Here is a 21109-nt window from a genome sequence, read left to right as displayed (position 1 = left end):
TCAACTGGACAGGAGATAAGGTTGCAATGTCTAAAGATGGCACATTTCAATACATTCCAATATGTTACAAAGATAAGATAAAAGTATGTCTTCTAAAGAAAGTAATAAAGCTGTATATTAGGGTAATTTATAAATAGAATCTCTTATTTAGAAAAAAATAAAGCAATTAAAACTAGAACAGGAAACAGGAAATCTATTTAAAAAGCTCTATAAAAGAACTGGAAAAGAAGTAGAAATGTTTATCAACCATTAACTCATATGAGAACAGGATATTCAGTTAACAGATGCCACTAAGAAAATTGTGTGGAAAGTAAATGTTTAGAGAAATTGAAATGAAAGAAATGCTACTCTCAAAAGTTTTAAAATTCAACACATTATTCTACTAGCTAAAAACAGTCAGTGAAAGTTTTTCCTTCACTTCAAAGAGATATATGCCCCTTTTGGTAATTAGTGTAAAATATCTATATCCAACATTCTATGGGCTCTGAACACACTAAAAATGCTTAGAAGTTGTGGTATTTTTAAAAAAAATGAAGTTGATAAGAATAATTTTATTTCAATAAATGACATGAAGCAAGCATTACAGTGGTGAGTAGGTCTGCTAAAGGCTTTTATCAAAAATACCATCTTAAATAATTCTGATCTCGTATCTTAATTTAAGTAAACTGAGATCAAATTGAAGTCTTTAATAATTGACAAATAACAGATTTTTTTTTTCTGATGTGTAATTAATCATAGTGAAAAAAACCAGCCTGATTTTTTTTTTTCCATATGACTCCATGAAAATTAAGTTTTATAGAAAATTTATCATAGAATCATTGAATAGTTTGGGGTGGAAGGGACCTTAAAGATCATCTAGTTCCAACCCCCCTGCCATGGGCAGGGACACCCTCCACTAGACCACGTTGCCCAAAGCCCCATCCAACCTGGCCTTGAACACTTCCAGGGATGGGGCCTCCACAGCTTCTCTGGGCAACCTGTTCCAGTGCCTCACCACCCTCACAGTAAAGAATTTCTTTCTAACATCTAATCTAAATCGACCCTCCTTCAGCTTAAACCCATTACCCCTTGTCCTGTCACTACACTCCCTGATGAACAGTCCCTCACCATCTTTCCTGTAGACCCCTTCAGGTACTGGAAGGCTGCAATTAGGTGTCCCCGGAGCCTTCTCTTCTCCAGGCTGAACAACCCCAACTCTCTCAGCCTCTCCTCATAGGTTGAACTAGCAATTAAGAATTGTGGCTTGCTTTCAAGCCAGCTGTTTAATAACTTCCTCCAACAAACTCTGCTTCCCTCATTATGTATCCTTAGTGGGAAGTCCTGTGCCTATAAGCAACTTAATATTCATCTTCTCCCACTCTTGCCCATTGAGGTTTGGGCCTGGATACTTTCAACTCAACTTAATGCTTATTTGACAATTCATCCCTGAAAGAGTGAGAAGATATCAAACAGCATTGAAGCTAGGCAAAAAGTCCAGAATATGCTTAATACTGATTTTGACTTCAAGCAAACTTAAGACAGATGAAGTGAGATTCCACCTACGTGTGAAGGCATCATTTAGCTTTCCATTTCTTTCTTTCTGACGTTGAAAAGTGATTATTTACATCAGAGTTAAAATAAAATCCTAGCAATGTAAATAAAAAATTGTTTTCTCCCCTATTCTTTATTTGAAAAAATAACTCTCCTTTATATTATTAGAACTTCTCCATGTGAAGCTGAACTTCAGGAATTAGTGCATCAAATTGACATCATGGTAAACAGAAAGAAAGTGGAATGGGAAAGGAAGATGAAAGCTTTAGAAGCAAAGATGGATATCCAGGATCAAGAATTAGCAAGTGCCCAAAGCAAACTGGATCAAAAAGGTCAAGAGGTATTTAAGAATATCATGTTCTATAAGGAAAGTATTTATTCTGGGAGTTAGTTAATAGTATGCTCTAAATGCTCTATAAAGAGACCTGTTTGTTCTATCATGTAAAAATATCAAACACCCTTTAAAGGTCACTAATTATCCTCAGTGTTTTGTTTTAAAGTGTGCTTCTGTTCTGAAAAGTGATTGTAAAAATGTCATTGAAAGTCTCATATTTCTTCTATTTCCCTAAAGTCTAAATCAAATATTCTCAGTTTAGCTGTAAAAAGATAATTTGATGTTTTTCCTAAATGCCAACACTTCTAGTTTCATCAGAAATTTTAAATGGAAATGTACAGTTCAAAAATTTTCACAAAATTATCTTTGTAATTCCTGTTTATACCTGATTTTTATCATTTTACATGATATACTGTCTTTGTATGATAACTTTATTATTAATAGTGAAGGTTTGAATTACTACTTACACTTGCTTATCAAACCGAAAGCCCCAGTGTACCTGATGTTGTCTGTATTTCACAGTCTTGTCTGCTGAATATTCATTCAGAAGCACCAGTAGATCCTACCACAGCATTCAGCTCTAGTTCAGGACATCTGAAGTTAGGTGTTTACACATGGGCACCCTTGTGTGAGCTAGGTGTCTAAACTGCCAGTGGGAGTTTTGAAAATAAAATAATTCTCCCTAATGAGCAATTAGGAACTTGCCCTTAGTCATTGCAGTCAGAGAAACCAAGAGAATAATTCAGCTAGCCAATCCTTAAAGCATCAATTTATTTGCCTGTACAGAGATGTTATCTGAAATATTTTAGCATATTCCACCTAGCTTCCAGCTGCGCCTCCAGAAAAACATAGGTGTCATGCATGCTCTTTGTCATATTTCTCAGATCTCTGTGAAACTCTCAGATAATTCAAGATATCTCAAATGGCACTATACTTAAAGAGCTGAAATGAGTCTACAGTGTCTCCTGGTAATTTTACATAAGTAGTTGAAAGTCATTTATATGATTATATAAGCCATTCAAGCAAAAATTTCACAACGGGGCACAGCAGTTCATTCATATAGTTGGGTCAGAAATGCTTTCATTAAATGGTCTTTCATGACAGATTCATACAATATCATTAAATCGTAACTTAAGCATACAATGTGATTTTTTACTATAAAATCCCTAACTTGATGTTGACACAATCTGGGTTTGTGGTATCCAGTTTTATTATTAAGTTACTGAATTAATATATATTTTTAATATCTGTCTTTTAAGCAATGGTCTTCTTTCAAAGTTTCAAATGACTATTCCAAAAATGACATATTATGGAACACTTCAGAAAGGTAAATTTGAATGCTTATTCTAACTGTAGGTGGGACTACTTCGACAGAAACTGGAAGACTTACAGAAAACTAAATATGAAATGGCTCAGAATTATGAAACTCACCTTCAAGCATTGAAATCTCAAGTAAGAAAAATGTCAGTTTCATTATTTTATGATTGCAGTATAAAGACCTTATACATGCCTAATGGTATAGATGTATCTTTATGGATTTGGGAAAGATGAATCATGTCATACAAATGAGGATGACTACAGCTGCCTACCAGGCCCCATTATCATTTCTCTACTGACATGTCCAAACTCTGGATGGATTTTGGTGTGAGTGTGACACCTGTTTTGAAGAGAGATACTCAGTTTCCTGACTTTGGACTAATAAACTAAAACCTTGGTGAATTAATAAAATAGATAATTAGATTCATGCTCATAAGACTCATGCACATTAGGAATTTTAAGACTTAAACTGTTCTCATCATGTCATCACTATAATTTTTTCTGGTTTTAGTTTGCCTGATTTACAAGGATTATTAAAGTGGTCTGATAGCTTTCGATAAGGGAACACAGTATCAAAACTAGAATAACCTGTATTATTGACATTGGCAATTTGTTTTGGCTTTATTTATTTCAGAGTGTGCTTGCAGCCCAGAAAGACAGTTGTATCCTGGGCTACATAAAAGGAAACATGGCCAGCAGGTCAAGGGAGGTGATTCTGCCCCTCTACTCTGCTCTCATGAGACCCCACCTGGAGTACTGCATACAGCTCTGGGGTCCCCAGTACAAGAAAGATATGGAGCTGTTGGAGCAGGTCCAGAGGAGGGCCATGAAGATGATCAGAGGCTGAGAGAGTTGGGGTTGTTCAGCCTGGAGAAGAGAAGGCTCTGAGAAGACCTTATTGTGGCCTTTCAGTACTTAAAGAGGACTTTTGAGAAAGCTAGAGAGGGACTGTTTACAAGGACATGTAGTGACAGGACAAGGGGTAATGGCCTTAAGCTGAAGGAGGGGAGATTTAGATTGTACATAAGGAAGAATTTTTACTTATTTATGAGGGTGGTGAGGCACTGGAACAGGTTTCCTAGAGAAGTTGTGGATGCCCCATTCCTGGAAGTGTTCAAGGTCAGGTTGGATGGGGCTTTGGGCAACCTGGTCTAGTGAAAGATGTGGAAGGGAGGGTTGGAACAGACGATCTTTAAAGGTCCCTCCCAACCGAAACCATTGTATGGTTCTGATTCTATTTGGCTGTGTTTGTCCTGTGCCTGTATTTTTGTTTCTTCATTATTTTCCACTTCAATCACAAATCTAAATTCTTAGTGAACTTCAGTCTATCCTGTTTCTCAGATTTTAACAAGTTAACATACACAAATCTGCATTGTTTTTCCTGCTATTCTACTGCTTCCTTCAGTGGATTCTCCTACCAGAGATTTAGTGTTATAATTAAAAATTTCCAGTCAGCACACTTATCATAGAATCATCTTGGATTGCATAAATTGGATATCATTATTTTCATTTTGAGGTGATAACACTAACCACTCAAATCCATCAAACCAATAAATGTATAACTTATTTTTAAGGTTACATTGTCTTTATTTTTTTCTTTTACATGTGGAAATTGATTTGGCGCACAGTTCTGTGAGTAAGCAGATAATGTTTTGATTGTTATGTAATTAACACTTTTAATCATTTGGGAAAGTAGCTAGGAACAAAAGCTGTTTTATAATTTACACAAATTACAGAAAAAGAAACAACATCTAAGCATGATTATTGAGAAGATAAACATCATACAATGAAAAATGGTGTGACTTTCTACATATAAGTTGTAAGATACCATTAGCAATGCAGAACTATCCCCCAAAATATAGGCGATCTCTCTTTTCTCATCCTTTTTCACATTTGCTGCAATATTTTTCACTTTTTTTTATCACATGCTAAAAATGATTGTGTTTATGTTATATTTTGTTGATAAGAACTTCACTGAAATTGAATTTTCTGATATTGAAACTCCAGGTCATTTTTCATAAAGATTTTGATTTTGAAATTGTTAATTACCCTACAAGTCCTTTCCTTGGGCAAATACAATCTGTTTTTAATTTGTGGGGTTTTTTTAAAGAATCTGGCACTTCCTAACTTACAAGCTGCTCCTGTAAACCTGGTTATACTTCTTGCCAAGATTCTCCTTTTTAATTACCACTCAGACCACCTAATTTTCTTTGAGTTTCGTGATTGCTTCTCCTTTTATCTTTATGCAAGAAGTTTGGATTTCTAGCTCTTAAGAATATACATCACTTTCCCAATCTATGCCTCCAAACATTTCCTTCTCTGTCAGTCATCTTATTTATTTTACTGAAGGTTCCAGCACTGATGCCATTTGCATTTTGTTTTCCGATTCCCATTCCTCTCCTTTCACCAAACCATTTTCCTTCATGAAATATCCATCCAGTACACATTGACCGAAGAAGTAAACTGTTAGGTGCCTAAGTTAGGAGGGCTGTCTAGATTCTCTGTGTGATAAACAGAAAGTTTACTTGTCAGAACAATTCCAAGCACCTGTGCTAGACAGTAGGACTATCCCACTCTGCTCCTCTAGCTTTTACCAAGTCTCCTTATTGAGTTTCTTTCTTAAATTACAGTGCTGCGGTGTCTCAATAGAATGACTTTAATGTCCCCACTTCTCAGCTGCACAAACTCATATCTAAAATATAGAGCTTCCCTAACAATATTAATCTTTGCCTTATATCCTTTGTCTCCCTTCTTTTGGTGCCTATCCTCACTTGAAAGTTATACCTCCTTCTACACTGTACAATCTTAAGAGCTACAATTTAGTTTTGCACAAATGGTGTGAGTGTTACTATTTACCAGTAGCGTTGCATTGTTCTCTACAGATGTATTCTTAAAATCCTTCCCAATTTTTGTTCCTCCCTAATCTTGGTAGAAATAGAAAGGATGACCTTTTCTTGCTCGAAGAATGCTAGGCTATTCAGAACAAATTTCTCTCTGATATACTGCTTCTGTGGTCCTCAGTGCTTTTTAACCCTTGCTACTGATAAAAGCAGCTGTTTAATGAGCAAGATTCCCACCAAATTGATTGTATGCCTGTCGAATGCAGTAAAACCTGTATTTTTCTTGTGTTAGGGAAATGATTCCTGATACGTAGCCTGAAACTCTTAGGCCACACTTATGCACTCATTCAAATGTACAACATTTTGTCATAATTAAATAGCAAAAACTTCAAGGGTTCATCTTCATTACTTTCTTCCTTCATTTTTTTTCTATATTAATGTTTAGTAGTTATTCTCATTTTGAAAATGACAGAAATCCCTCAGCAAATGAACAAGAATCCATTCTTGCTCTAAGCACTTTAGCAACTAATTGCCTCACTTAGACATTTAAAAGCTAGGTGGCTACATCTGAGCTACCTCAGGCTCCCTTTAGAATCAGTGGAGGGAAATGGACACCCCTAGAATATAATTCATGTCACTTTATGATGAGAATTTAAGATAGCTGAAATGACTAAGCATTTGAAGGCAGCTGTTTCTAATGCAGTGTAGCTCAGGCTTGGTTGTCTTGGTTTCAGAAATCTAAACTTACATGAATTTTACCCCTGAACTCACAAAAATGCCTCCTTTTTTTTTTCACTTGTACAACATGCAAACAGGACAACTTAGATCTTATTTTTAAAGCAAATATCTAGTGTTAAATGGAAGGATTCCTGACTTTTAGTCTAGTTTCCAGTCATGATAACATCCAAACTATAGTCTATCTGAAATATCCTACTTCCATTAAATAAATCTAGTATTCCAACTAAATTTTCTCATTTTGGCCATTCTGTTCCATTTTAGATTGATTTACTGAAGTGTTGGATCCTGTATTTCCAGGAAGCCTTTTTAGCATGAACAGTCTAATACCTGTCTTCATCTGAGTTTGCTCTTCCCGGGTAGTTCATATATACCATAATATATTCAAGAGCAAAACTCCTGTTATTTGAAAAACAATATCTTTGTTCCAAAGGCAATGAGTTCCATGTTGCTTGAGCCTGGATAATCTGACTAATTTTAAATATTTTATCTTAACTGTGTTCTCTGGCAAGGTCAACTTCAAATATAGGCAGCTTCTCTGTGAGACTTTTTATATTGTTTCAAAGGTGATAGCTCTCTAAGTCCATGTTACAGGATTTCTATTCAGAAATTCCAAGTTGGTCAAATCTACCCCTGGACCTCCCCATTTCATGAAACTTTCTAATCTAGAACAAGCTATCTGCTGGTCATCTTTACAATTCTTTTTTGCTGTTCCGTATTATGAGTTCCCAAAATAATCTCAATTGTCTCTAGACATGATGATTTTTTAACTCCGGTTTCTGTTCTGTATCCTTTCTGGACTTCTTTGGCCATCTTTGTTACCCGCACAGACCTCAATTGCTCATTCTGGTTTGGTTCAATAGGATTCTATTCCATTTTCAATTACTTCCTTGGAAGTAATTTCTTTTCCAGACAGTAGTTCACCTGAACAGTTAACAAAAATGTGAGATTTTATGGATTTTGTTTGGTTAGACAAAGAACTCTATGTTAGAGTTAGAATTTTTTTCAGTGAAGCCATAATTGTTACAGAGAATGTAAACCATCCTATATACCTGAATTTAAACAAAACAACAAGAGACATGATCAGTATTCATAGTTGTAAGCTTTTCTACTCAACATTCTTTGCAAAGTTCTTTCATTCGGCTTCCCTCAAGACCATATTTTTAGTGTTTCCTTTGTCAATATCCTTGGGTTTCCTTTTTTTTTTCCCCTCAAACCCAGATATACATATCTCTACCAGACAATGTCAGTTTGCTGTACCAAACCTGTTAATGGTGACTACCCCCGTTAGTATAGCTAACTGTTGATCCGAATGGCCATTTTTCTGGACAGGCTCGTACCTTCTGAAGAGGCTGGTACTTCTATTGGTACCTTCCCTTCCAGGCCTGTGACTGCTTTGCCTCTGACTCCTAAGCCATGCTGTCATGGTAAGATCAATAGGCAAAACAGTATATAGTGTCTAATTCTCATAGACACTCTTTGGTACTTCATGATTCCAGAAGAATGCAATTATGACATACATAACATTTCAACAATTTTCTTGATAAAAAAGCAACATGTAAGTTTAAAATACATTCATGATAATCCTTCATTCTGACTAGTGATGCACCCTTTAGAAATCTCAACACAAGATGGCAGTAAACAAGTATAGAACATTTCATATGAGCATTGTAGAGGAAATGACCCTATGGGTAACAGTGCCATAAAGAACTTCAGCACAATTAAATAGCTGTCAAATGAACCCGTTTGAATAGTTAGTTAACATTTATACAAGAGCTTAGTCTTGTTTATCTCTAAGAAATTGACTTTATTAATTGATTCTTTGTTACATTGATTAAATATTTAGAATGCTGAAGCTGCAGTTGCCAATTCTAGTTTAAAGAAAACTTTGGCCACGTGGTCATCTTTGATAGATTCAGCATGTTTGACTCTGCTTTCATTTTTAGTTTTCAAAGTTGGCACATAGTTACGAAAAGCTGCAGTCACATCAGTTAAAACAAAGAAAGGTTGAAAGTAGAGAAAAATGTGAGGAAAGCCTAGAGACAGCATCTGAACTGAGCAATTTATACAAGAAACTGGAGGTAAGAATACTTTGTTATTATATTCTAATTTTAATTTATTATAATTTATTATATTCTAATTTTTAATTTAAAATTTAATTTCCTGATAATTCTACAAAAATTATATAGTTTTCTTGCTCTGGCAAGAAAAGGTGCATAGTTTAGTATTCAGGTTTTGTTCTTTTATCCAATTTTTATTAATGTATTTAGCAGTTTTATGAGCTAATATAGATAATTTTCTTCAGAAGTGTAACTATAGATAAATTTTACTTTTTTCATGATTAATATATGTGTACTGGATAATATAATTTCTTGAGGCATGAGGCCTTTTACGTATGCAGGATACTGTCACATAATGCCTATCATTAATTCTAGTTTTCCAGATTTCAGGACAACTTTGGCCATGCAGGGCTACATAAAAAAGGTATTTAGGATTGGAAAACTACTTGTTATACACATATCTTGTCAGCACCCATGTGCCTGAGGCAATCCACAACCCTGACCTCAGTGCTAATTTCCCTAGGTAACGCATGAGGAAGGATTAGGCACTTAAAAATACATTCCACAGAATCCAGCACCCTGAGTTGGGGACTGGATAATATGAGATGCTGAGGACAGCATTCGGTCATATTCCCTTTCCTCTGGACACAGAATGGATTTTAGCCGACTTATGCTTGAATACAGGAAGATACTGATTTCTGGTCAGAATTGCTTGCCTTGACTTCTTAGAGTTAGAAGTTACTTTATGAATAATCAAATATTTATTGGGCCAACAGGACAGTTAGCCACCGCAGAGAACTGGCATGTAGAGAGTGTGCCTCTCCCCAAATACTCTTCTGGCCACATTCACTGGTGCAGAAACTGATATCCAGTCTCACTTCTTATAACTGAGCGATGTAATCTCTAGCTGTACTAATTTTTGCTTCTCCTTTATTTACTTATGTGATAAATTTGCTGGTATCCTGTGCAAAGTGAAACAACTTCAAAAGGAATAATTCCAGAGCCTGTTGAAAAAAAACATTTGTTAGATAGAAAATTAACATGAGAAGAATCCAATTCAGATTCTGTCTGAAGAGAAGATTATTAAACTGAGTCTTCCACATATGGGGAGAACAGTCTAACCACTAGTCTGATGAAGCATAGGAGGATCACAAAAAAAAAAAAATTACTTTTTTCTGGTTATCTTTTGTAGAGAGCATAATAAAGTAGTGTGTGCTTCAAGTGTTTGCTAAACTGGGTCCTGTAGGGAAAGTAAGCAGAGGAATACCAGTTGAAAGTGTGAGCTAGTTGCCTAGCTGCTAAGCATCGTGAAGACTTACAGGCTTACGATGGAGATTTATGTAGATTTATGATCTAGATGACTTTGAGAACTTTACAATTAAAAATTTAAGATTTAATAGATTTTAAGTACTTTCATACTTAAGCTGCAATTAAGCAGGGGTTTAGGATCTTTATTTTGGACTTGGCTATCTTCTGTGTTACTCTGTAAGATATAGGACTAACTTCCGTGATTTTCAGCTGACTGTTCCTACATAATAGGACACATTCTAGCTCTACATAATGTTGCTGTCTCTTCCACATGGAAGAGTCCTTACCATCAGAAAAGCTACTACACTTTGGACTGCAGCATAGCTGCCAACATCTGTTACTACAAGACTAATAAATGGGTTATACATCTACCGTTGACTAAATATATCACAACTGTGAAACTGTCTGATCCAGCTAATTTGAGAATGACCTTATTCAAGATTAAAATGTGAAAATAATGTAACACAATGCTATAATTTGATTAATTATGCAGTATGAAAAATGAGTGCTTGGAATATATTCAGCAAATTCTAGTATTCAGGAAATAATTACTGCGTTGAAAATCTACTGAGCTCAGCAGTGCTTTAGTAAGGCCTTGAACCTGCAGTCCTCATTAAGTAGACTGAAACTCCATTTGTATCACATTTTGTAAAATGGGAAGTTTATTGGTTTAAAATGTCAAAGCAGATATTAGGGAAGCTATAAGAGAAGATTTGTATTAATCTATGTTGGAAAGCATTCAATTTTGTTTCAATAGAAAAGAAAATGTTATTTTTAAAGAATATGCCAGTTTAGGATAATTATAAAAAATCATCTATCTTTTGGGAACCAACATTTCCATTGTGAAAAAGGAATTTGTCATAACAGCTTATAAGTATTATACTTTTCACAGTATAAACCAGTATACTGTTATTTTGCTAATTCTTCAAACTAAAAGAGCAACTGCTCTAGTAACTGGAGTTCTCCTACTTATTATGTAGGATACTGCCTTTAAAGTCTAGTTGTGAACATATAAGATCTGGTATGATTTAAGAGCAAATTTAAATACACTATGAATAGGAATATAAGTGCAAATACAAAACCAGTATTAGATAAATCTGATATAAAAGAATTTGTTAAACATTTTGTTTAAACTAGGTGAACACAGAACCAGAAGCAGCAATTGTAAAGAGAACAAGAAGTAAAATTTATTCACAGTAGCTGCTGTCCCTTTTTTTTTTTAAAAAAAAGGAAAAAAGTGAGCACTCAAAACATTTGTCTGAAGACTAAGGGTTTGATTCCCTGCTGATTACTCTGCTTGACACTGATATAGCTTTAAAGTCACAGGAAATACCCTCCAATAAAATGGGTGTATTACAGTCATAATTCTAAGATCTACAGCAATGGAAGTGATGTAAAATATTTTATAATTTTTATTCAATGATTATGTTTGCCACCCATTTTTTTCAGATTAACAGTCCTTAAGACTGGATTTTTTCTGGTGGGGATGGCTGGATGGCTGGTTTATATCATAGTTCTTTTTTTCTTCTTTCCAAAATTATAAAACTATGCAAAGTTATTTAGATCAAGGAAAAAAGCTATTTTCCCTGTGTTTACTAGCTTTGTTTTGCTGTCTTTCAGGAATTTAAGGCAAAATCAAAAGAATGGGATAAGAAGGGGACAATCTGCCAAAATTATCTCATTTATTTAGATGCTCAACAAAAATTATTGTCCAAGAAATGTAATTTATTTCAGGTAAAATTCCTACCTCTCTGCTTTAGGAACAAAATGAGCTGTTAGCTCAGCTGGAGTTATTTTAATTTAAAAAATCACAATACATGGATATATTGGTAGTGAATACATTGCTTTAGGTAAGGCAGACCCATACCGAAAGATCTAATGATACATATAGTCATTTTATCTTTCTCATGAAAATGAAAAAATGAATAAGTATCATGATGAAAACGACAGTATTTCTGATAAAAATACTTTTTCAAGTATACAGTGGAGATACTTTTATCTTCGATGATATATACTAATATGCTATTAATTGTGATGACAAGATATTGAAATGTACCTTATCAAGTAAGTAGTACATGCCATTACTGTGTTGACTCAAATATAAAGTTCCCTCAAATCTAAGACAGTCCTCATTGTTTTTGAAGATCATAAATATACATTAATATGATTTATGCAGAAAAAATATTTTCTATATGCTATTCCAAAATCACACTTGGAGTTGTTCGTTGGATCCCTTTTTTAATCATATTTTTCAGCTTTCAAGTTACTTCTCAGTCCTTGGTTCACTTTGTGATTCTTTTTTACTTGCCAATTTGCTTATTACTTTTTTTTATATAGCCTATTGATCTAGCATTTTCTTAATTCCTTCAAATTCAGAACAAAACATTGATTTAATGATGTCTTGATGATCTATCTTGCTCTAAAAAAAAATTAGAAGATAATTTACAAATTAAATGGGCCACAAGACAGCTCGAAAATTAAAGAGAAGCCAGTTACGTTGCTGACTGGTAATCCCCTTTTCCACTGTTACTAAGCTCATTGGGTCTTAATCTAGTGAGACACTTTCTTAGCAATTCCTATAAGACTCTTTACCCATATCCAGAGTTTCCAAGGGTGACAGGTAAGTTTTGGATTTAGATGCCGAAAGCATTATATTGCAACTATTGAACTTTCATGCAAATGTGTTAAAAAAGCAAGGCTTTGACTAGACAACACTACTGACTGATGCATGTTGATTATATAGGTAGACAAGTCAAAACAGAGTACTCAAGGTGATCACTCACATTTTTTTATTGAAGCTTACATCACTGCCATCAGTGAACTTTCTTTGGAGATGATTTTCTTCACAACTGTAACATAACACCGACTAGTTTATTAAATAGAAGCCTGATGGACTGTTACCTCTTAACTGTTCCAAAAGCATTAATTGGTCCTGTGTCTTTGTCTCAAACTCTTCTTTTGTGAGGTCTTTGATTTCCAGTTGGATTCTGTCCCAATCCAATGTCGGAGAGGTTTCGTTACAATCCCAGGGACGAGATAAGACACTGGATGTCGTACAACCTTTCAGCTTTATTTTTGATGAAGGGGGAGAAAAGAACTATATAAAGAGACAACCAGGAGAGTGGGGAAGAGTAAAGGGAAGAGGGGGGAAAAAGAGGGAGAGAGAGAGAGTAGGGAGATAGAGAGATAGAGAGGTAGAGAGATAGAAAGAGAGAGAGGGAGAGGGTCCGAGTAGGGGAGGAATCTAGCTACCACCACTCTGAGTCCAGTGATGTTCCGTTAGCTCCATCTATGAACAAATTGCATATTAGATACTACATGTCAGGTTAATTGGATAAACCAAGGGATTTCACACGGCAAAAATGTTAAAGTGACAACCGCGCATAGCAAATACAATAGCAGCTGCTTTACCCACGGCGCTCCTGGTAACCAGGACCACAAATTACCATCCCAACTGTTCCAGGGGGACATGGGCTAATTTTCTAATGTCTTTGGTTAGTTGGAGGACCACTTCACCTATGTCATCTATTTCTAAACAGCAGTTGGAAGATTTTAGCTTCCCGCACACCCCTCCCTCTTCAGCTAACAGGTAATCTAGGACCATGCAGTGTTGAAGGATTGCCGTGTGCATCTGTTGGGACTGCCGTGTTAAAAGATCTATTGCATCGGCAGTCTTATTGGTAATAATTTCTAGAGCTGCTCGTAGTCTGATTATCTGATTTAAATTATAAATTGGTTCTCTTGCCCCTGATATTGGTTCATTAGGGTTCCAGGTAGCAGGTCCGTAATGTTGAATTATTTGCTCAGGAGGCCACTCATTGTTTCCCCATTTTTGCGTCCCACCTAGATTGACCTCAATAGATCGCGTCTTACGGGCAATACTTCTATCTCTGAGGCTGTCATATAGTTTTATTCCTAACCGAGGTCCGCCTATCTCCGGCAAAAGAAAAAATAAGGGCCGGAAAATCCCTATGTAACAGATTCCTGACCATCCTGCGGGTAAATGTTTATATGTGGTATGTCCGCAGATCCAATAATGCCCTTTCTTAGCCCTGACACCATGAGCAAATGGTCCGGCTGCCCCTTTTGGGAATTGAAAGTAAGTTGTGTTCCCATCTCCCAGAGGGCTGAAAAACACGGTTGGGCAATTATTTATTTGGCCGGTGCAATACCAAGCACCAGAATTCTTTTTCCACTCACAAATTTGCTTATAAGGGTGATAATTGGGTTGTCGGACAGAGAAGGTTTCATTTTTGTTTGACCAATATCCCTTGAATCCCTGATTGTGCCCAGTGTCATTAAGCCACATCCATATGTGGACACCTCTGTCTTTATCAACTAGCTTGCAAGTGAGTGTCCATTGACATTTACTTTTCCCCACGTAGATCCCTCCCCTTTGAGTACGGTTTAGACAATACCGCCCTACAGTGGGAAATTGAATTGGCCATGTCCCACTGTCGCCCCAAGTGTCGTCCGCAGTTTCACTATAGGTGCTTACAATCTGGTCTGGGGTTAGGGACGTGGACATCCACAGCCAACTCAACAACCCCAGAGGTCCTCCATAAACCCAACAATGACTCAAACTGAAAGTTCAGCTTACTGCTTTAGCCAATAATACAAATTCATTGTCCTTAAAGGGATCATATGGGCCGGGGGAAGGTAGAGGAATTGGGTTTTCGTCACCTTCATAGACACATTTCTGAATTAGAACGATCAAAAATAGCATGCGCATTCTGATTAAACCGCAATCGATGTCTGTTTGGCTCCTTCTGGGGGTATGTGTCTGGGTCAGTTGCTCTGTCCTGAGAAACAAGAACAGAAACAAACTCGCTCCTCGGGTTAGAAGGAAGGAATAATCCACTTCTATTTGGGCATACCACTTTCACACAGAGGCTCTCTGAGCCACCCCATCAGGGGGTTGGGTTCCTGCTAGGACTGCTTTAGTCACCTTAAACAGGCCCCGAAGAGTTATGGGTTGCTTTCGAATGGTTCGTTTGGCCTCTCTCAAAGCTAGACTAACTACAAATAGGCCTTTCTCCCACGTTGTGTATCTTTTCTCAGCATCTTTAAAACTGCGCGAGTAAAACCCAATGGGCTGAATGGGCCCCTCTGGCCCCTTTTGCCATAAATGAATCGAGAGCCCGGTCCGGGCAAACCCCCACTCAATTTGGATAGGATCTATTGGGTGGATGGGCCCCAAGGCTTGGTAGGCATTTGCCTCAAATATTAGCAGTCCTAATGCCTCATCATGGACCGGGGTCCACTCCCATTGGGCCTTTTTTCGCAATAAATTGTACAGAGGTCTAGCAATAATTGAAAAATCAGGGATGTGTTTTCTCCAGAACACGAGTAATCCCAGTGCATGTTGTAGATCTTTCTTTGATTCTGGCATTCTAATTAAATCGAGAGAGGACAAAGTATCTGGGGGAATACAGGTCATCCCTCCTCTCCGCCAGATTCCCAGAAATTTCACCTCACTTGAAGGGGCTTGCATCTTTTCAGGTGGAATTGTTAATCCTATTATTTCTAAATGGGCAATAATGTCCCGCTTTGTCTCCCCAACTTCTTCTGTTTGGCTCCCTCCCACAAGCAGGTCATCTATGTATTGGTAAATTCTTACCCCTGCTCCTATGGGGACTGTTTCAAGTTCTTGTGCTAGAGCGTGGTGGGCCAATGTGGGAGAGTGCTTATACCCTTGGGGTAGTCGAGTGAAGGTATACTGCTGCCCCTCCCAAGTGAAGGCAAAGGTTCCTGGTCCTCAGGTTGCAAAGGGACCATAAAGAACATATCTTTAACATCAATCGTTGCCATGATGGGGTGGCATTGTTCCTGGATAGTCATTATCAACTTGGCAATAGTTGGTAGGCGGCTGTTAGTGGGCCTGTATTGCTGTTTAATCTCTAATAATCTACCGTCAACCTCCATTTCCCATTTGGCTTCTGGACTGGCCATACAGGGGAATTAAAGGGGGATTGTGCCGGGACTACAACTCCTTGTTTTTTCAAATCCTCCAGTACTGGCGCAATACCTTCTCTTGCTCCCAGCGGTAATGGATAGGGTTTTACATTGGTTAGTCGGGAAGGGGGGAGGGGAGGCACCGCTTGTAGCAGGTGCGCTGCCACACCGAAGGTTCCGGTTAACTGCCTAACTTGGGGGACACCGAAAGACCACGAATTCCCCTGGGTATCCTGCCATTGTTTGCCCTTCAGGACGTCTATACCTAAGAGGTTCATTCAGAAGGGCCCCACTGCTGCCATAGTGTCAACGGGACCTTCTTCTCCCAGTAGCCACGTCACCACGGTCATAGGTATGGTTTGGGTTTTACCCAGACCATTTAGGACTATGAGTGTTTGGATGAGATCGAGATACCACGCTGTTCCACCTCAATTCGTCTTAGCGTTGTAATTTGGGCTCCGGTGTCAATTAAAAAGGTTACAGGCCTTTTCTTTGGCCCTACTGCCACCATAATCAATAAGTCCCCTTTTTCGTTGCAGGTGAGTTGCCTTATTAACATCCACCCTCCGCCTCCCCCCTCACCCTGAGGGGGGTGGAGGATTTAGTTTCCCGCCATTCTTTCGTTCCCTTTTTGTTCCTCCCCCATGTTCACTATTGGTAACGTATTAAGACTCGGCCTAGGAGTAGTTCCCTGTCCGGACTATCTCTGCACAAGCAACTCTAACTTCTTAGTCGGGAGTCCATCCATCAAATCCCGGGGAACGCCCTTTTGCAGCCCCAACTGCCATAATCCTTGTCAGGTTAGGGGCTTTTCTTTTCCAGTTAGATCTGGGCTCCTCCCAGAGAATGGCACCCGCCTGCTTCCTTGTTATGCCGCTCTCACGTCTCTGGTTTCAACTTTCTGGTATGATCGGCTAACAGTTCCATACTTTCTCCCATAATTGATTAACTCTTGCGCTATCTCCCCCCGGTCCACACCTTCCTCCCTGGCCGCCGATGCTCAGGGGTCACCATTCCCTCCAGGGCAGCCGCGATTCTCTCCTCACCGGGTGTATTCTGAATTCTCCCCTGCAGTTGGATCACGATAGGTTTTAAAGAATTGGGAAGTCCCCGTATCAGGGGCGTCATTCGTTCGGGATCTACTGGCAACAGCATTGGAGAGCTCAGGTTGGGCTTAAGTTCCCGATCGTACATCATTTGCAGACAAGCCGCTTTCTGCGCACTTTCCACCAGCTGATCTACCGAGCCTGTTATGGCTAGGGGGTCTCCCCTTTCCAAGGGGTTCAACCCTCCTGCCCAATAGGCAACCCTCTGAGTTAACAACCATGGGGCTCGGTGGTCACCAGTGGTTAAAAACATGCCTGGGCCCCAATATCCTTCCGCCTCTTTCTCTGACAGCAAGATCCCATCTCCCCCCGACAGGGACACCCTCCAAACATACTCAGGTTCGGATTCTCTCGCAGTCCTTGCAAAGTCCTTTCGCAGCTTGCCAATTCGGTTGCCGTGAAAGGAATTTCTTTGGTAATAACCTGGGGGCGATTGTCACTGTCATCTTCATATACATATGCCGTTTTAACTAGTGGGCACGTATGGGGGGCGCTTTTTACGGCCTCCTTTACTCCCTTTAGGTCTCCTCAGGGGTAGACTTGTATCCCTTTCTCTTCGAGCAGTACTTCTGCTAGAGTGTCTGTCTCCCTGAGGAGCTGGTTTCTCAACTCCTCCTTCAGTATCAGGTTTTGGCGCTTCTCCTCCTCCAGTGCCCGTTTATTTTCTTGTAGCTGTTCCTGCAGTGCTGTTATCGCTGCCTGCAGAGAAGCTACCACAGCTTCAGCCTGACAGGACCTCCGCTTCCTTTCCTCCACCACAGCTGCCACACACGCTCCCAACACAGCGCAAATTATAGCCTTTCCCTTCCCCTGTTTAACCTTACCTTCCTTCTGCACTACTGTCATTGTGTCTATTACACTTTGCAATTGGAACCAATGGTCCCTTGCCCAATCTTGCCCCGGAGGTGAGGGACGAGATCAGTATACCTCCAAAAAATCATATAACTTATCGATTTCCTCAGCCCGTATGGGTGCACAGTCATAAATACCACCTGCCTTCTGGGCAGCCATGTCCTACAAAGGGGATATCATCCCGGGAGGGCCACACCATAAAGTCCAAATTTCCCCTATACACTCCCAGGAGGCCAAACCATATTCTAATATACAAGTTACCAATAAAAAGGAACCAACATCCGCTCCTTTCTTACGCTTCGTTCGTCTCCGGCTGCTTCCCTCGCGGGAGAGCAGAACCGTGGATCGGAACTCCGCACTCGCTTCATACTTGCTCGTACGTCTCGTTCACACACAGTCACACAGCACACCACAACAAGGTTGTACGACACTCTCGTCCCAAGGGATCCTGTCCGTGACACCAATAAAATGTCCCGATCCGATATTGGAGAGGTTTCATTACAATCCCAGGGACGAGATTAAGACACTGGATTGAGTCAAATGTCATACAACCTTTCAGCTTTATTTTTGATGAACGGGGAGAAAAGAACTATATAAAGAGACAACCAGGAGAGTGGGGAAGAGTAAAGGAAAGAGGGGGGAAAAAGAGGGAGAGAGAGGAAGAGGGTCCAAGTAGGGGAGGAATCTAGCTACCACCGCTCCGAGTCCAGTGATGTTCCGTTAGCTCCGTCTATGATTTCCAAGCGTCACAGGCTTTGTCGAAGCAGATTCTGGGAGATACGCGAGGAGGAGAGGAAGAAGGAGAAAAGCCCCCTCACCGCAGCACACGTGCTCCTTTATAGGGGTCAGGTCCCATGCTCATGCACAGATCGCGATTGTGTATGTGCAGTTCGTGCTATACGTGCTGCCCCCTCGGGAAGTCCTCCTCTGCCCCCTCCCCTCTCCTTTTTTTCGCGCCCCGGCTCTTGTGCAAGCACACAGTGGCACTCATCTGCAGACCGCGAGGGCAGTGTCCTCTGGGGCAGGATGTTAATATAGGGAAGTGGGGGTGCGACAGCAATGTCAAGACAAACCACATATAGTAGCGGTCTTCTACAGAGTCTTGCACTGTATTTTTCACAGGATGCTTTGACATTATGGTATATCAGACTCCATAACTTTTTTGTTATTATTGTTATGTATAGAAATTTATTATTTATTATCTGTAGATATTAATTTATTAATTTTATTTATTTATCTATAGAAATTAAACTTACCTGCAAATTTCTTCTGGCTTTTTATTTGATATGCAGCCAGTGGTCAGTTCTACTTAGGTGTTCAGCCAACACAAATTACGGGAAGATAGTCAATGACATCAAAGGCTGTCTAAAGCATGCCTTTTTGCAGTCCTTATCAATGAAATGTGGTATTTGTAGCCCTATTTATTTTTAATATTAATTTTCTTGCTCGACTTGATCTCTGCATGTGATATATGGTTTCCAGGTTATATTTTGTTGTCATTTTTCAGCTAATTCTCAGTCTTCTGAAAGATTTATGCTGCTTGTTAATCTCCCAGTAGAGGGATCCGTGTGGATAATTTTTTAAACTGCAAAAACAGTTACCATAGTAATTATGCTTCTTCATGATGCATGTGAATTCACAAATACTGGCAATACCAATTTTCTGAAGTTTTAGGTTTAGGATTTTAATTAGTACAAGAAACTGAATGGAGTGTGCGACTCTGCAGAATGTGCAAATGATTTTTCCCCAAGTTTAAGGATAATGATATCAAAGAAGTACAGTTACTGTAGTAACTGAGCTGTTTATACATGAACTATGTAATGCTAGTTCTCTAGTCAAAGGTTAATATCTATCCTGAGGCACACACACACACAACGCCTACTGAGTTCGATAAATCAAAGAAGAACATTTCTCTAATATTATTTTTTATAGGTAACTGCTTTGAATAGGTCATCATAATCACCTTTTTCACATTTGGGGCTAATTAACATTAAGTGCTAGGGAAATACACAGCAGAGGAGAAAAATCCTTGGAAAAATTCTGTGCCCTTGAAAGTTTCTGAAACATTTTTCTAACTGAGAGCAAAGAACTTGAGACTAAAAAAAAAAAGTATCCTTTAGAGAAGTAATGCAAACTGTTCCAAATCTGCCATCTTTTCTAAGCAAATACTGATGAAAATGGAAAAAGCTTTATGATTTTAGTAGTAATGGTTTGATTTTCATTTAAAAGATTTTCTTGTTTTACAGAAGCAGACCCAGAATTATGAAGTCCAAATAAGCAATAAGAAACAAAACCAAGAGGAGGTAATTACCTATGGCCAGCCCAAAAGTGAAAAGGATGAGGTGATTATTGAAAAACTAAAGGCAACTGTGAACGAAATAGCAATAAACAAGAATAAACTAGAAGAGGAAAATCTGAAACTCCGGGAGGATCTAAAAATGTACCAAAACCAATGTCAGGTAGCAATACTTTTTCTCTTTCATGATGACTGTGGAATTAATGTTGGAACATTAATTACTTAAGAGTATATTTATAAAAAGTTATAATGACATGCCTATATAAAGGATCAATACATTAGATATATTCTTGGCAGGAACACAGAATGAGCTGTTAACGGTACAATTTTTTTGAGTAACACATAAAGAGAAAACAGAAATATGTTTGATATGTAGTAGTATATTTTATTCTTGTCTGTTTATCTAGGGTTTATAACTTTCCTGTATCCATATCATCTACAGGAATTTGACCTAGTTCACTTGCTTCCTTGTATATAAATGACTTCTATGAAATCTCTTTATCTGATTTACACCTTGTTGTACACTGTGCCATATAGCTAGTAAATAAGTATATAGAAAAGTGTATGGTATACTTCATTATTGTGAGAAGATTTTGCAGTCAATGAATTTTTAAGTTGCCAGCCATGTGAAGAACCACGTGAAGTCATTTTTTATCTTATCCCTAGAGTACTGTTTTTCAGCGCAGCACTGATCTATGAAGAGAGCCATTTGGGCCTCTTCATTTGGTCATGATATATGAGTTCTGACAAGATTGAGATAATACAAGATCTTTACA

The 21109-nt window shown here is 38.4% G+C and overlaps 1 protein-coding gene across 1 annotated transcript in view; it reads left to right on the top strand.

The window, feature by feature from the left end:
* DEUP1 (deuterosome assembly protein 1) overlaps positions 1–21109 on the top strand; it is a 50183-nt gene that overhangs the window by 6562 nt on the left and 22512 nt on the right. The window contains exons 3-7 of the mRNA XM_054812710.1: positions 1699–1870; positions 3221–3316; positions 8703–8837; positions 11745–11858; positions 20284–20496. Coding sequence (XP_054668685.1) covers positions 1699–1870; positions 3221–3316; positions 8703–8837; positions 11745–11858; positions 20284–20496 — 730 coding nt within the window. The remainder of the gene's footprint in view (positions 1–1698; positions 1871–3220; positions 3317–8702; positions 8838–11744; positions 11859–20283; positions 20497–21109) is intronic.

Source organism: Grus americana, chromosome 1 (assembly GCF_028858705.1).
Source record: "Grus americana isolate bGruAme1 chromosome 1, bGruAme1.mat, whole genome shotgun sequence".
NCBI classification, from domain to species: domain Eukaryota; kingdom Metazoa; phylum Chordata; class Aves; order Gruiformes; family Gruidae; genus Grus; species Grus americana.
The sequence above is the reverse complement of the archived record's forward strand: the minus strand, read 5'-3'. Positions and strand labels throughout refer to the sequence as shown.